The sequence below is a fragment of the Abramis brama genome, assembly GCF_963993115.1.
Source record: "Abramis brama genome assembly, chromosome: 20".
In the NCBI taxonomy this organism is placed as follows: domain Eukaryota; kingdom Metazoa; phylum Chordata; class Actinopteri; order Cypriniformes; family Leuciscidae; genus Abramis; species Abramis brama.
In genome coordinates, this window is record NC_139982.1 from 19,605,516 (window position 1) to 19,621,139 (window position 15,624).

Sequence of the window (15,624 nt, forward strand, 5' to 3'; positions counted from 1 at the left end):
AAACATCAAACTTACTTCTTCAGATGACGGTCTCAAGTTCATTCCTATTAACTTGTAGGTGGCGTCTGATTAACTAAATTCGCTCAAGATGAAATAACACCTAATACATAACAGAAGTATATACATATAAAAAATATATATCGTATTAATAATATTATTAATGTAATCATGCGCTACATTGAAAATACCGAACTATAATATCCATCCGATCCTGTCGGAAGAACACGCAGAGCTGTGGGAAGTAGTGCCGGTCAGTTCAGACTGGATAAGTTCAGACAGTGGCTGTAATAGAAATCAGAAGTTCTGACTTGCCGGCGTTCATCTTCTGAGGTAGGAGGGCAGAGGATTTAAACAGCGAAGATCAAACTCACTAGATGCTTATTACGACCTGAAAACACGCTTTAAATGAACAGAGACGTTTTAGCCTCTAAAATAAACGATTATTTGAACCATTCCATAAATATAATTAGAAATAAATATTTTTTTCCACGTAATTACAGGCGCATTTTGGAAATATGGTTATTTATTGACAAATTACGCACTTAGTTCATTGATTTATGAAATATGTTTAGTCAAAACTTTTGCATATTCTGATGTTTATTGATATTTGATGTTTATTTTATATATTTTAAAATATATTCTTGAAAATATATATTTTGTTATATTAGGCTATTTCAATATATTATTGGCTGATTATTGTACATTATAACATTATTTAATATGTAAGTCCATTAACAATAATGATAATGATGATTATGATTATGATTAGTTTTTAATTTGACAAGTTGTCTTTTTTTCCCCATGAGATCACTGTTTGCTGGAATGTGTGTGCAGTCGTGCATTTAAACCCACTCTTCCTTTTTGGCTCAGGTAGAGCTGCCAGAGGCTCTCATTTACTCTTCATGTAACTTGTGGGTTAAACATAAGAGAAACATATAACACCAAATACAAGTAAAGTTGATTAGTGTCCTTTTATTAACATAAACATCTTACATCAGTAGTAAAATAGGGTTTGTGTTCTCCTGTAGACTGGTTGACTGATCTTTTCTTCAACTAACCTGCTACAGAAGTTATAAAACTAAATCATATGATAGCTATGTGCAAGGCATGTGCAAGGATCAGAATTATGTTTGTCATTATTATCTGAAAATCTTGCTTTTCAAAATTTTGAAAAAGAAGTGCTCCTAATTGTATTGATTGTGCATTTGTAGTGAAATTAAAATCTTAAAAGTATATTTTTTAATAAACTGTACTTGCAGATAATATAAATGAAATAAAATTGTTGATGTTGACTAACATACTAAAGCACATGTACATTTTACGTGAAACATATTTCAAATGTACTGAACTGCAACTTTATCAATGCAGATGTGTAATGTAATACATGACATACAAGTTTCAATAGAAATGACATTAAGTAGCCTATATTTTAGAATACAATTAGAATTATAAAATTCCATATGAAGATGTACTTAAGTCCTACTTAAGTGGGTCTAAAAAGCACTATTAAGTTCAACTAATGTTATTTAATATAAATGTACACTTTAATACATTTTCATTTAATTACAATTAGCATGCAAGTAAGTGTCAGAAACAAACATTCACACAAGTATATTCTTTTAATGTATATTATTTTTGTAATAAGTTCTTAAAAGTATGTTAAAGTGTACTTCTTTTTCACAAGGGCAATCTTGTTTGAAATTGTGGTGGGAAATTGTTGCAGCTTGGACATCTTGTCCTTTTGTGTTCCACTGAAAAAAGAAAGTCAAAGGGGTTTCGGGGGATAATAAAAAGCTCAAAATAATCAGTGTTCTTACATAAGCCACCCAAACATGCTTTGTCCATGTTTCTTCCAGGACTTTCCAAGCAGTCGCAGCTCCAGCCATGTCTCAGACGAAGACTACGGGCTCTGCCTTCATTCAGCAGCAGCAGATGCACGCTGCTATGGCAGAAACCTTCCTGGAGCACATGTGTCTGCTGGACATCGACTCTGAACCTACAGTGTCTCGCAACACAGGCATCGTCTGCACCATCGGTTAGAGGACCACATTAGGAAGTTCTGAATGCAAATTGTCCCTCAAAACGTTAAGGAAAAGTTTCCAATATTTTGTTTTTTCTTAATGCAGGACCTGCTTCCCGATCTGTGGAGACACTGAAGGAGATGATCAAGACCGGCATGAACATTGCACGGATGAACTTCTCCCACGGAACTCACGAGGTACATGATCGCAGTCTATTAATCTTGTAATAAGCAGTCTATTCATCTTAATTATTAATATATTAATAAGATTTCTTCAAAAGTCTCTCATCCCCTTAGCTAGACTTTACGTTCGTACCATCGTAGATCCTCCATTATTGTGGCATTTCCCATGTGCCTCTTCAAATGTCAGAAGTTGTAAGCTGATCTTGTCAGTCGCTCTGTCTGTCTGCTAAGTACATTGAGTAGAGTCATGTTGGGCTCAAGCCAGAGCGTGAGTTTAGACTGCTCTGACCTCTCCCTTTTAAAAGTCATGGCTTTTTACCTTTTTCTGCATGGCACCTTTACTACAGATTACTACATCAGGCATGATATCATCAAGTGATGCAGTAGATATTTCCATCTCAGGGCTTCAGAGGGTCAAAAGCTCATGTTGCTTTTTATAAAGTTGCTTCTAGTGTATGACAGGTTAGTGTGAGCACACAGCTCATTGAAAGGTCCAATGAATGGTCCAGTTCACAAAAGTCTAACCTTTCATTGAAGTAAAACAATTGGAAATGAGGGGAAATCTCATTATGAAATAAATGTTCTTCTCTTATACACATTGGCCACAATTAATGGGACTCTTTTATTCAATATTTTTACACTCTCCTCTTCAGTTTTCTATAGGGTTCAGGTCCTTCAATTTGTGCTCAGTGACACATTTTTGTGTTGATTTTGATTTTTGTAGTGGTTCATTGTCCTGATGGAAGATCCAAAAATGGTCCATTATATGATTTCTAGCAGACGCCGTCAGGTTTTGATTTTTTATCTGTTGGTATTTGCTAGAATCCATGATGCCATGGATCTGAACATGATGTCCAGGACCTCCGGCAGAAAAAAAGGCCCACAAAATTAAATATCCAGCATTATATATAACTGTGGGCAAGGGGTACATGCGATTAGTTTTAATATTTGTTAATATCAAATTTTGGACCTGAGGTCACTGTAAATTTAACAAATTTAACCTGAGATCACTGTAAATTATTTCAAATTCATAAACTATAGCAATACTAAACTGTCCTTGTTTTATTGTACTCTGCATTGCATAACTTCTTGTTGTTAATATAATGTGGGTTATATAGCATTGTTACAGTTAGCCATTGTGGTATGGGTGTAAAGTGACTGTCTTGTTTTTTTTGTCTACACACGTTCTGTGATGAAAGGGATGGCAACAAAAATATTGACTGAACTATCAATAAAGCTGTCAGACCATTCATATTTATTCACTGAGTTCACAAGCAGTCAAATGTTTCTGTGGGTCCTTGGAAACATAACCTGTCTCTCCCTGATTCTATATATATACCTCTCAGTCTCTGCGATTGGACAGACAGGACAGAGACTATCATGGCGATTAAATGGTAGACTTTACTGCAAAGACATGTTCACTTTGTTCTTTTTATTTTTGCATTCGGAGTTCTACGGTTCTCAGAGCTCATGCTGTCAATCGATAAAAGCAAGAATAAAAATTTAAAAAAATGAAATATCCGTCCTCCTGGACGTCAAGTTGAAGTTGGACGTCAAGTTGAACCAAAACATGGTCTCATATATAGATCAGGTCACCTGGATGGCATGATGAAGAAGTGCTGGCTTGAGAATATAGAGTATTATATATTTTTTTAACTTAACCAAATTGGCGACTATTGTATGTTCTTCTTGTTCATGCTTATTTGTACATATAAATTACCTCTCTTATGCTAACTTAAAGTTAATATTTAAAACCCTTGACATAACGTTTTTTTCATGCAGTACCATGCTGAAACCATCAAGAATGTCCGTGAAGCCACTGAGAGTTTTGGAGCTGGTAGCATTGAGTACAGACCTGTGGCCATTGCCCTGGATACCAAAGGCCCTGAGATCAGGACCGGACTCATTAAGGGCGTAAGTATAGTGTCTCATTTTCTGATGTCCTTTTCAATATTTCAATATTAGAAACTCTGTAATAGATCTATAGGTCTAATAATGTATGTGGTTTCTTCAGAGTGGCACTGAGGAGGTCAAGCTTGATAAAGGTAACATTATCAAGCTCACTCTGGATGACAAGTTCATGAACAACTGCGATGAGAAAACCCTGTGGTTGGACTACAAGAACATCACAAAGGTGGTGGAGAAGGGCAGCCATATTTTTGTAGATGATGGTCTTATTTCACTCAAGGTTAAGGAAATTGGTGAGTTCCAAGTCGAAATTGACTTCAAGTTCAATTATTCTCTCCTCTCATTACCACATAAAATGTACAACCCTTTAGCACATAATAAAAGAAATGCATCATGGCAGGACTGCCAAATTTAAATGTGTTAACATGGTTAAATGTTCCAGGTTCTGATTTCCTGAACTGCGAGATTGAGAACGGAGGCATGTTGGGCAGCAAGAAAGGCGTGAACCTGCCCGGGGCAAATGTTGATCTGCCCGCACTGTCTGAGAAGGACATTCAGGACCTTCAGTTTGGTGTGGAGCAGGGCGTCGACATGGTTTTTGCCTCCTTCATCCGCAAGGCTGCTGACGTGCAAGCTGTCAGGAAGGTGCTCGGAGAGAAAGGCAAGGACATCAGGATCATCAGCAAGCTGGAGAACCATGAGGGTGTACGCAAGTGAGTGATAATATAAATACAGGGTGGGCCATTTATATGGATACACCGTAATAACATGGGAATGGTTGGTGATATTAAAGTCCTGTTTGTGGCACATTAGTATATGTGAGGGGGCAAACTCCTCAAGATGGGTGGTGACCATGGTGGCCATTTAGAAGTCGGCCATCTTGGATACAACTTTTGTTTTTTCAATAGGAAGAGGGCCATGTGACACATCAAACTTATTGGTAATGTCACAAGAAAAACAATGGTGTGCTTGGTTTCAACGTAACTTTATTCGTTCATGAGTTATTTACAAGTTTCTGACCACTTATAAAATGTGTTCAATGTGCTGCCCATTGTGTTGGATTGTCAATGCAACCCTGTTCTCCCACTCTTCACACACTGATAGCAACACCGCAGGAGAAATGCCAGCACAGGCATCCAGTATCCGTAGTTTCAGGTGCTGCACATCTCGTATCTTCACACCATAGACAATTGCCTTCAGATGACCCCAAAGATAAAAGTCTAAGGGGGTCAGATCGGGAGACCTTGGGGGCCATTCAACTGGCCCACGACGACCAATCCACTTTCCAGGAAACTGTTCATCTAGGAATGCTCGGACCTGGCACCCATAATGTGGTGGTGCACCATCTTGCTGGAAAAACTCAGGGAACGTGCCAGGCATCATCATGTAGCAATTTCAAATATCCCTCTTTATGCACTGAAGCTGGCACGTTCCCTGAGTTTTTCCAGCAAGATGGTATATATATATATATATATATATATATTAGGGATGCTCCGATATGAAAATTTTGTCCGATACGATAATCGCTAATTCTTTATATTTGAAAGCCGACAACCGATATATTGGCCGATAAATCTAAATCCAAATTTTATATAATTTTTGAGAGCATGATTACAAAAACAAAAGTCTCTCCATTAAAATCCATGTCCCAAGCACACAATTATAATGTTCTCATTATAATTTTATGTATCCGATATGACAGCACATGTTGCACTTAACTGTAAATTTTCTTATCAGGCCAATAATGATCACATTAAAAATCAATGCATCAAAGAATGCAGAAAGAAAATATATCCTGGTTTTCACAAAAATATAAAGCAGCACAACCGTTTTCAACATTGATAATAATAAGAAATGTTTCTTGAGCAGCAAATCAGCATAGGATCATGTGACACTGAAGACTGGAGTGATGATATTGAAAATTCAGCTTTGCATCACAGGAATAAATTACATTTTAAAATATATTCACATAGAAAACGATGATTTGATGATGAATGATTTGTTCTATTTTGGTTTCATTTTACTCCATTTGCCTGTGTTCATAACCAGTAGTTAATCATCCCACACCTCTTTCTGTTGTTCCAATTAGCTCCCTGTTATTTAAACCCTGAGTTCTCTATAGTGCTTTGTCCTGGATTGTTTGTGTTATGTTGATATGCTACCTGTTCCCTGAGCCAGTTTGATTTATTTATTAAAGACTGTTTGCTCTATGAATCCTGATCTTCGTGCGTTTCGCTACAACCACCCACGCAACGTTACAGTGAGTTTGTTGCTCTGATTATTTATTTATTTATTTATTTGTGTAGGTTTGATGAGATCCTGGAGGCTAGCGATGGCATCATGGTTGCCCGTGGAGATCTGGGTATTGAGATCCCTACTGAGAAGGTGTTCCTGGCTCAGAAGATGATGATTGGTCGTTGCAACAGGATTGGGAAACCAATCATATGCGCTACACAGGTTAGGACTGATACCATGCAGAAGCAAGTTAGCCGGCTCAGTTCAGCGAGCACGAATTGACTGTTGTTCATCCACCGATTTTCTCTTCGACTGACAGATGCTGGAGAGCATGATACAGAAGCCCCGACCCACCCGCGCCGAGAGCAGCGACGTGGCCAATGCCGTGCTTGATGGTGCCGACTGTATCATGCTGAGTGGAGAGACCGCAAAGGGACAATACCCAATTGAGTCTGTGCACATACAGCATCAGGTATGATCAAGAGCGCCCCCTTCTGGCTGTGCCCTGACTGGTGCCTGATAAGTGTGGCAATGCTAATATTCTAATAACATACTGTAAGTTTAGCATGGTAAGCAAAAAATTCATTACCCCAAACCTCTTAACTCTAGAAGCACAGCTAATGCTATTGCTGTAACTGTACTGACTACACGTGCAATTAACAATTACTCTTATGAAAAAGAAATACAGTTTAGCATACTTTTTAAGGACTTGTTATTATGGAAATAATATGCTTTAAAAGAATATACTTAAAGGGTAAGTTCACCCAAAAATGAAAATTCTGTCATTAATTACTCGGCCTCATGTCGTTCCAAAACCGTAAAAAACTTTTTTTCATCTTCTGAACACAAATTAAGATATTTTTGACGAAATCCGAGAGCAATGTTATTACCTCTTTCAAGGCCCAGAAATGTAGTAAAGACATCGTTAAAATATTCCACGTGACTACAGTGGTTCAACCTTAATGTTATGAAGCGACGAAAATACTTTTTGTGTGCAATTATCATTCTCAAAATTACAATCAAGTACTTTGTGGTTTAATATGTTAGTCATCACATCAAAATAAGTGTTTGTTAAAACACAATGATTTAAAACGTTTTAAAGTAAAACGTTTCATTTGACATCATCACAAAGTGCACTTTTTAAAAGAGTACTTGAGTGTGATAAGAAACATAGTCATGAAAGTGTACTCTAACACTTAAGTGGCCTTTTATTTCATTAATATTACATTACCTGCAAGTACCGTTTTTAAAAAATATACTTTTTAGATTTGAAGTACACTACAAGGGCACAATTAAGTGCACTTATTTTTCGCAAGAGTATGTTAGCCTACCAGGATTTGTGCTTTGACATGCTTGTTTCTGTGCCATTTGTAATTATGAGGATCTGCAACACGCTAGACAGTTCCAGCTTCTTCATTCACTATCAGAAGTTCCTTATCAAATTTACCAGCTATCAATGTTTTAATCATTATGAAACGGATTACATTTCCATCAACAAAAGTATTCTGATGGTATCATAATGAGGGTATCAGATGCTAATACTGTGATCTATACTATGACAGAACACTAAAGACCAGATTTACACAAGGCGTGGACAGGGTTATTTTTGCAGATGATCTTATTACATATGCATTTGTAGGAGTTTCCCATTCAGACGAAAAATATATGGGAGGAGAGTATTTAAATGAATCATGCAAGGTGATTCACTAAGGTTTGCTCTCGTCAATTTACTAGTATTTGCGGCATTATTTAACGCCCAAAAAAAGCATGTGGAGTTTTACCACTCCCAATGGCTCTTTTGTGGAATTGCGCTCTAACGCTAATTTAGCCTGTTTAGTAAATCTGGCCCTAAAGGTGCAGCCACATTTACGAAATTTGAGCGACACAGACGTCCATTGTATGTTATTGTAGTGATGCACGAAACACCACTCACGTGGAAGTCAAATTCAAACCAACCAGCTTTCTGTTACGCATTGAATTTGCATGGAAAACATGAACCTGAATGCGAAATCTGCGTGGGTATATCTTTCGCTTTCACTTGAAATTCCCGATCAAGTGGATTCCAGTTAAAATGACTATTAAAATGTATTTATTTATTTTGTCCATTTTCAAAATTCCAAAATGTAACCATATTATGAATGTGAAATCTATTAAATTCCTATTAAATTACTGGATTTCACTGAACAACAGTAAACGTGACCACACCTTTTGTCAGAGCTGCATTAGCTTGACAATAGAATAATATGGTTCTTGTATCCTCATTTGTGTCCTCATTTTTTGTTGCGTCAGATCGCCCGTGAAGCAGAGGGCGCTATGTTCCACAGGCAGTTGTTCGAAGAGCTTCGTCGTACTTCCCATCTGACCCGTGACCCCACAGAGTCCGTGGCCATTGGTGCAGTGGAAGCCTCCTTCAAGTGCTGTGCCAGTGCCATCATCGTCCTCACCAAGACTGGCAGGTCAGAGACACCCTTTAAAACCCTAAAGTCTTACAGTGGCATTTACACACACACACACATGGTTCTAATATTAGGTACAGTAACCTCAACTCAGTGTTGTGCACATGAGCTAAAGAATGTAAAATGTATGAATGCAAATGCTTTGTAGTATGCACCTCTTCTTATGCCATTTTAAGAGAGATTTTGCTTCCTCTTAAAACACATGACTTCATTTGAACAGTTGTGTAGAGTTAGTTAGCCACATTAAAGAGTCTCTGTCTCTTTGTCATTCTCATACATTATCCGATTTGCCTTGTGGCTGATCGAAATGCATCTCGTTGCGCTAAGCGAGACAGTCTGACCTTTGCAGACCTGAACCTTGACATTTCATAGGCTAATTTAAACTCCTTATTCACTTGTCCCGCAGTAGGTTGCAGAGAGGCAAAAGTGCACACTCACTGGGGCTTTTATACAGGAGTACGTGTTTTCGTCAGACTCCAACCAGAGGAGATTCAATTTCAAACAAACATTTGAATTATATCTATTTATTGCACGGCTATCTGGAATATTTGATTCTGATTGGTCAGTTGCATCATGTTGTCTAGTATTTTGTATAATAGTTGCTAAACTGTATAAATGACAGTGGTACACTTCAGGTTTATAGGGTTAATGATACTATTTTATATTGTCACATGTATGTTCTGGTTTGGTTTAGTTCGAATTCCTGTACCTGTTTTCCCATCTTCCCGCCACTAGTCTGTTTCTATGGTTATTGATGGTTACTGATGAGTTACTCACCTGTTCGCTGTTACGTTGATTAGCCTCCCTTGTGTATTTAAGTAGCCTAGAAATCTAGACGCACCCTAGCGGCAGCAAATGTAATTTGCAGCCAGGGTCATCTTGCAACACTCCGTTGGCTTGCGAGCTGGAAAAACCAAACTCTAGTCAGGCCAATCACATCGTGTATAGAGTCGGTGGGCGGGCTTAACATAATGACGGCAGAGTTGCAACGGTTCCATGTGAATTCCCTGCTACTTGAAAACATGGCGAACAGCGGTCTTTCGAATCGGCTTTGGCCACGACTCTGGAGGACTTGGAGTTAAGCTTTTCTTTGAGAAAAGAACAAAGAACGGCACTGAAGTCATTCTTAAAAAAGGAAGATGTGTTCGGAGTTTTGCCGACCGGATACGGCAAAAGTTTAATCTATCAAGTAGCTCCGCTGGTGGTTGGTTGAAGCGCTATCCTATTGCGTGCAGAGGGAATTTGAAAGACAACCGTTTATCCCGCCCCTCGGATTGAGCCCTGCCAATGGTGTGTTCTCAGACCCAACATCTTGATGTGGGTCTGGCTTGTCAGGCTAGTATTTAAGCCCTGTGTTCTCTTAGTTAGTTTGTTTGGTGTTGTACATGTTGCTTGCATTTAAGTGGTTGTGTATTATTTCCTGTTCCTGTTGGATTTATTGATTAAAGATTTTCCTGCGCCGTGTAATTATTATAAGAACACAAACCTTTTTTTGATGGCTCCCCATTCACTGTCTACCTAGCTGAGGAGGACATCACCAGCCCCACTCCAGACCCAGAGTGCAGCCAGTCTTCAGCCTTGCCACCTATGAACCAAGAACCTGAGCCCACCGTAGACTGGGAGAACGAGCCCACCACAAAGACAGCGGCAGAGCTGAAAACTGAGGCCGTCTTCGTCCTGCATCCCGAGCCCCACAGAGAGCCTGACCAGGTGTGTGAGCCGGCAAAACCATCCGTTCAAGTGGGCATCCTCGTGGAGTATGAGGGCATGGATGAGAGCCCCACCTATACTCCCGCTGCTGAGAGGGAGCTGTGCCAGGTCTACATATAATGTTTTGAGGAATTGGAGGAGGTTATTCCACTAAGTCTCCTGTCATCGCTTGTCCCACCCAGCGCCAAGTCTCCTGCATCTCTGATGGTCCCCCCAGCCTCCCTCTCCCACCTCCTCTATCAAAGCAAGCCAGTCCTCCACTGGTTTCCTTCAGTTCTTCGGCTTTTCCTCTGTTTTTCCATTTTGCTGCGTGAATCCACCTTGGGCCTTCTGGTCTCCAGCTTTGCCTTGGCAAATGGGGATCCCATGTCTCTGTCTCAGTCTGCCGAGCCCGTCACTCCACCTTGGTCTGTCGACCAGTCAGCTACGTCATGGATTCTCCCTCCCTCTGCTCCACCTGGGACTATCGTCCTTATGACTCCACAGAGCTCCCTCGTCCCTCCGGCTCCATCTGGGTCAGTTGTCACTCTGCCTACGCCACAGAGTTCCGGGCCTTTGGCTGCGGCTCATCCCTCGGGCTCCGCCGTGGTCCATTGTACTTTGTATGCGCACATGCGCATTTAATTTTTGTTGCAGTAATTAGTTTATCCAAAAAGTGGCAACTGTGCCAACTGTGGGGGCGTCGATTCACAAGGTAGTTGAAGAAAAACTGCATTAACAGAACAAACCGAAATGCATGCAAGCTACAGCGACAATGAAGGCCTACATAGACGAGAGATTGTGCGAAGAGGTTAGAAAGTACCCTCATTTCTACAACTCAAAAGAATTCAAAGATATTTACATGGGTTGTAACTTGCTTAAAACTGCTCGCGTCGAACGCCTCTTTACGCTTACTTTGCAAGGCTGTGCATTCCACTGCGTAAAAAACTAAGTATCCTTTCTGCTTCAGTCCTCTGACACCCTACAGTGCAAGGACACACCTTCTGGGAGGGGAGGACTAATGTCACGTGTATGTTCTGTTTTGGTTTAGTTCTAGTTCTAGTTCTAGTTCCTGTACCTGTTTCCTTTGTTCCCATTTTCCTGCCACTAGTCTGTTTCTGTGGTTGCTGAGTTGAGTTACTCACCTGTTCGCTGTTACGTTGATTAGCCTCCCTTGTGTATTTAAACCCTGTGTTCTCTTAGTTCTTTGTCATGTCATTTGCATTTATGTGGTTGTGTATTTTTTCCTGTTCCACCTGTTGCTGACATGTATGTTTTACATTTTAAACTATTAAAATACATGCATCTTATGTCCTCATTTTATGTCCTAATAAGAACAATTGAGTTAGTTCAATTATGTTCTATTAGCAAATTAAAATCTCATGTAACGTGAGTTCATTTTAAAAGGAGACTCCATGACTTATAATATTATTAGCTCTTTAAAATATGAATAATTGGAATTCATATTAATAATGTTAATTATTTATTTATTACACATGAATACAAATATTTATAATTAATTTTAATATTTAATAAGAAGAAAAAGAAGAATTTATGACATCATTGTGGTTGAATCTTAAAAGGAGAATAATGAGAATAATAATATTTTATCATTAAGAATCAATTTATTATTATTACTTCTTTTATAATTCTGTCTTAATATTTTGTGTTAAACTTCGACTTGTCTATGTCTCCTCAGGTCTGCCCAGCTGCTTTCCAGATACAGGCCACGTGCTCCTATCATGGCTGTGACCCGTAACGGCCAGACATCTCGGCAGCTGCACCTGTATCGCAGCATCATCCCCATCCTCTATACCAAGCCTGCTAATGATGTATGGGCTGAGGATGTGGATCTACGTGTCAGCTTCGCCCTGGAAATCGGTAATGAGACATCTAGACAAATCTAGTACTTCATCTAGTGTGACACTAACAGATGCACATCGATTTAGTCTTAGTCACATACCGAGCTGGTTACCTTTTACAGGGATGCAAGTAGGGAAAATCACTTGATCACTATGAGTTGCCAAAAGAATATATAAATATACGTGAAATTCAGAACCCATGAAATTTGCTTGAGTGCAGTTTTCTGTTTTGACATATTTACATATTTAAAGGAATTTGAGGCATTTTTTTTTCAATAGTCAATACTAGGGGTGTTCCCGACTATGGATTTTCATAGTCGAATCAGAATCGTCAAGTCTTGCCTATAGTCGACTAATAGTCGAATCGTGTGTATGGGGGCGGGGCTTTAACATTTCAAAGCTGCGATGTACAGAAAATCACACAAAGATATAGAAGAAAATGTATAAATACATTTGGCATCAATAAAACTAAGAAATAACATAAATAACTCCAGAAAGGCCACACTGCAGACAGGATTTACATTTCACATGCAAATCAAATTAAATCGGCTAAATTACCGGCTGTGCGAGCAGGCTCTAAGTACAGCACAACATCGATGCACCGAAAAAATAAACAATTAATTTACTAAGTTAAATTAGAACAGAATATACCTTTCTAATAAATAAAAATACAAAACGAAATAAATCAGAATCAAGTCACAAGATGAGGAGCAAATGTGTGCAAAATGCCTAAAGTGCAGGGGAACATATTCAAAACACAAGCCACAAATAGTTAGATTAGATAACCCTGACCGATCAATAAATAAAATAAAAATAAAGAAATTATTAAGAGTTAGTCAGAATTTTCAACTTTGTATTTTTAACTGCAGAAACAACAATAAATGCTAAACTGGAGTGGCAGTCTTTTTAGCTAAAAATGTTCACACTCACAGCATCCAAAAATCAAATTAGAACCGGCTGAAAAGTTTTGAAATCACTTCTACCCTACCTGATCGAGAGAACAAATCCAGTCTTTCACTCTGTCTGTGTCCGTTGGAGTCTTTTGTGCGCGCGGATAAAATACATTCTAAAACGCGTTTTTCAGGTTCGAAAACGCGAGGTGCAGCAGGCGGTAAAACGCGAGGTGCAGCAGGCGCATAAACAGCGCGCAGAACGCTCGCTGCTCTCACTGCAAAAAAAACGCGTCAGGTGTGATCGGCCCCTAAAAGTGCATTTTAAGCGTTTTAAAAGCTTTTTTCACGTTAAGCATTTTAGAATGTCTTGTGGAAAACCAATTGTTAACGTTGGCCGGCAGAAGTGCGATCATGGTTTTCCTGACGCTAAATCCAGCCTTGGAGAATATCCTTCACCTTTCTGATGGTGTACATCCACACTTTAGATTTTCTTATCCCAGACATTGTGAAAGATTTAAATCCTTGCCGCCAAGACGCTCCTCTGTCGGTCACGTATTGAAAGTGAAACTTAAATCTGTCACGGGGTGTTTTGATTTATTCACGCACGTTAAAAAATATTTATTAAAAGCTTCTCTCTTTGCACATTTTTATATACAGCATTATAATAGGCTGAATATTAACGTATTGACAGAAAACCGGTAGTTCTATGTGAAATCAGACATTGAGCGCCCTCATATAGCCAAAGTGGCATGATCCTCGTTTCATAACACCTCTGCGAAGATTCGACCATGAGATCGGTAGTCGAATCAGGCTCCTCCAATCGAAGCATCGAATCTTCGACTATTCGGGGTCACCCCTAGTCAATACAATACAATACAGTATTCCCTTACTTTACTTTTTCAAGGGAAAACTAAATAAATTATAGTAATTAATTACTTATTAATGCATTACACCCATAAATCTATAAAACTATAACTATAAAGTTTCAATATTTGACTATAAGTGTGTTTCAACTCAGAGGAACGATATCATTGGACATTAGAACGTTTTTTTTTCTCCAGCTGATGAAGAATAAGAACATTTACACTCAAACAGAATTAACTGACTTTAAACAGCTTGCATGTGAAAGGCCTCAAAGCTAAAGCTAAAAGCTAGCATGTAGCCTATTTAGTAAAAGTCACAAACTGCAATTTAACATGCAATTAGTAAATCATGGGTTATATGTGATTAGATGTGGTCAAGAGTGTTTGAAATCCATATATCAGACACTAAACCATTTACCTTTGTACATGTAGGCCTACTTGTTTACACCCTCCATTTTGATTTTCAGGTAAGACCCGGAAGTACTTCAAGTCTGGCGACGTTATCATCGTTGTCACAGGCTGGCGCCCAGGATCTGGCTACACCAACACCATGCGCATTGTTGTGGTGCCTTGAGCGCAACCTCATGAACTGTAAACCCCATATATTTTCACATGCAAACAGCTGTTCATCCTCCAAACAAGATATTCAAGTACCAAAAATAGACTTGTGGTGTTGTTCACATGCTTTAAATTCCCATCAAACTCATGTTATGTCGAGGAGATCCTTTTAATCCCTTTTCATCCCACTGCAAAATTATTTTCATCAGAACTGTACTGTATGTGTTTACAGTGAAACTTTTGAGTATCCTGAATTTATTAATGTACTGTGGAATTCCATTATTTTCCCTGTATGTTTTTTCTCTCTCTTTGAAACAGCTTATTGTTTTGTATGTTGTGCTTTCGCATAAGGCATATTGGCAAAGGCAAATATCCCAATAACGCCACCTCGTGGACTAAATTTAAAATACAGAATCTCGACAATTAGGTCAGTCCAATGTCATTTCTCTGTGTTGTTGATGTGTTTATACTTCTAAATAGCACCTCATGCAAAGTAATATCAAATATTTTTAGAGAAATTTTATTGAATTGTTGGCTACATGCTTATGTGATTGGATTAGAAAGTTCTGGATTTATTTGGCTATCAAGGTCTGTACTCAATTAGCTGTAATATTAAATAAATTACCTGAGAGAAAAAGAAAGGTAATTTAATAATTCATTGGCTTTAGACAGTGACCACTAGGGGTCAGTGTGTAATTGGACACCCAAGGCGCATTATTAAAAACAAAACATGTAAAACGTTCATAATTTAATCATTTAATTTATCTGGCTAGTGCTAAATAGCTACAATTAATACCCTGAATATTCCACCGGGAGCTGAAAAAAAAGAAAAAAGGACGGTCTAAATAAAAACGTATCTTCTGTGCAGGAGCCATTCGGTTGCAGAATGAGTCAGCAGTCCTGATGCGCAATTAAAATTTACACAGTAACTTTTCAAACTTTCTCAAGGGCCGACAA

The 15,624-nt window shown here is 38.6% G+C and overlaps 1 protein-coding gene across 1 annotated transcript; it reads left to right on the forward strand.

The window, feature by feature from the left end:
- Positions 1 to 258: 258 nt before the first annotated feature.
- Positions 259 to 15,093, forward strand: pkmb (pyruvate kinase M1/2b). Its single transcript, XM_084094555.1, has 11 exons — positions 259 to 330; positions 1,857 to 2,035; positions 2,127 to 2,218; positions 3,986 to 4,117; positions 4,218 to 4,404; positions 4,554 to 4,824; positions 6,418 to 6,568; positions 6,666 to 6,818; positions 8,636 to 8,802; positions 12,191 to 12,372; positions 14,577 to 15,093. The coding sequence occupies exons 2-11, from the start codon at positions 1,885 to 1,887 to the stop codon at positions 14,681 to 14,683; spliced, it is 1,593 nt and encodes a 530-aa protein (XP_083950681.1). The 5' UTR covers positions 259 to 330; positions 1,857 to 1,884; the 3' UTR covers positions 14,684 to 15,093.
- The last annotated feature ends 531 nt before the right edge of the window (positions 15,094 to 15,624 follow it).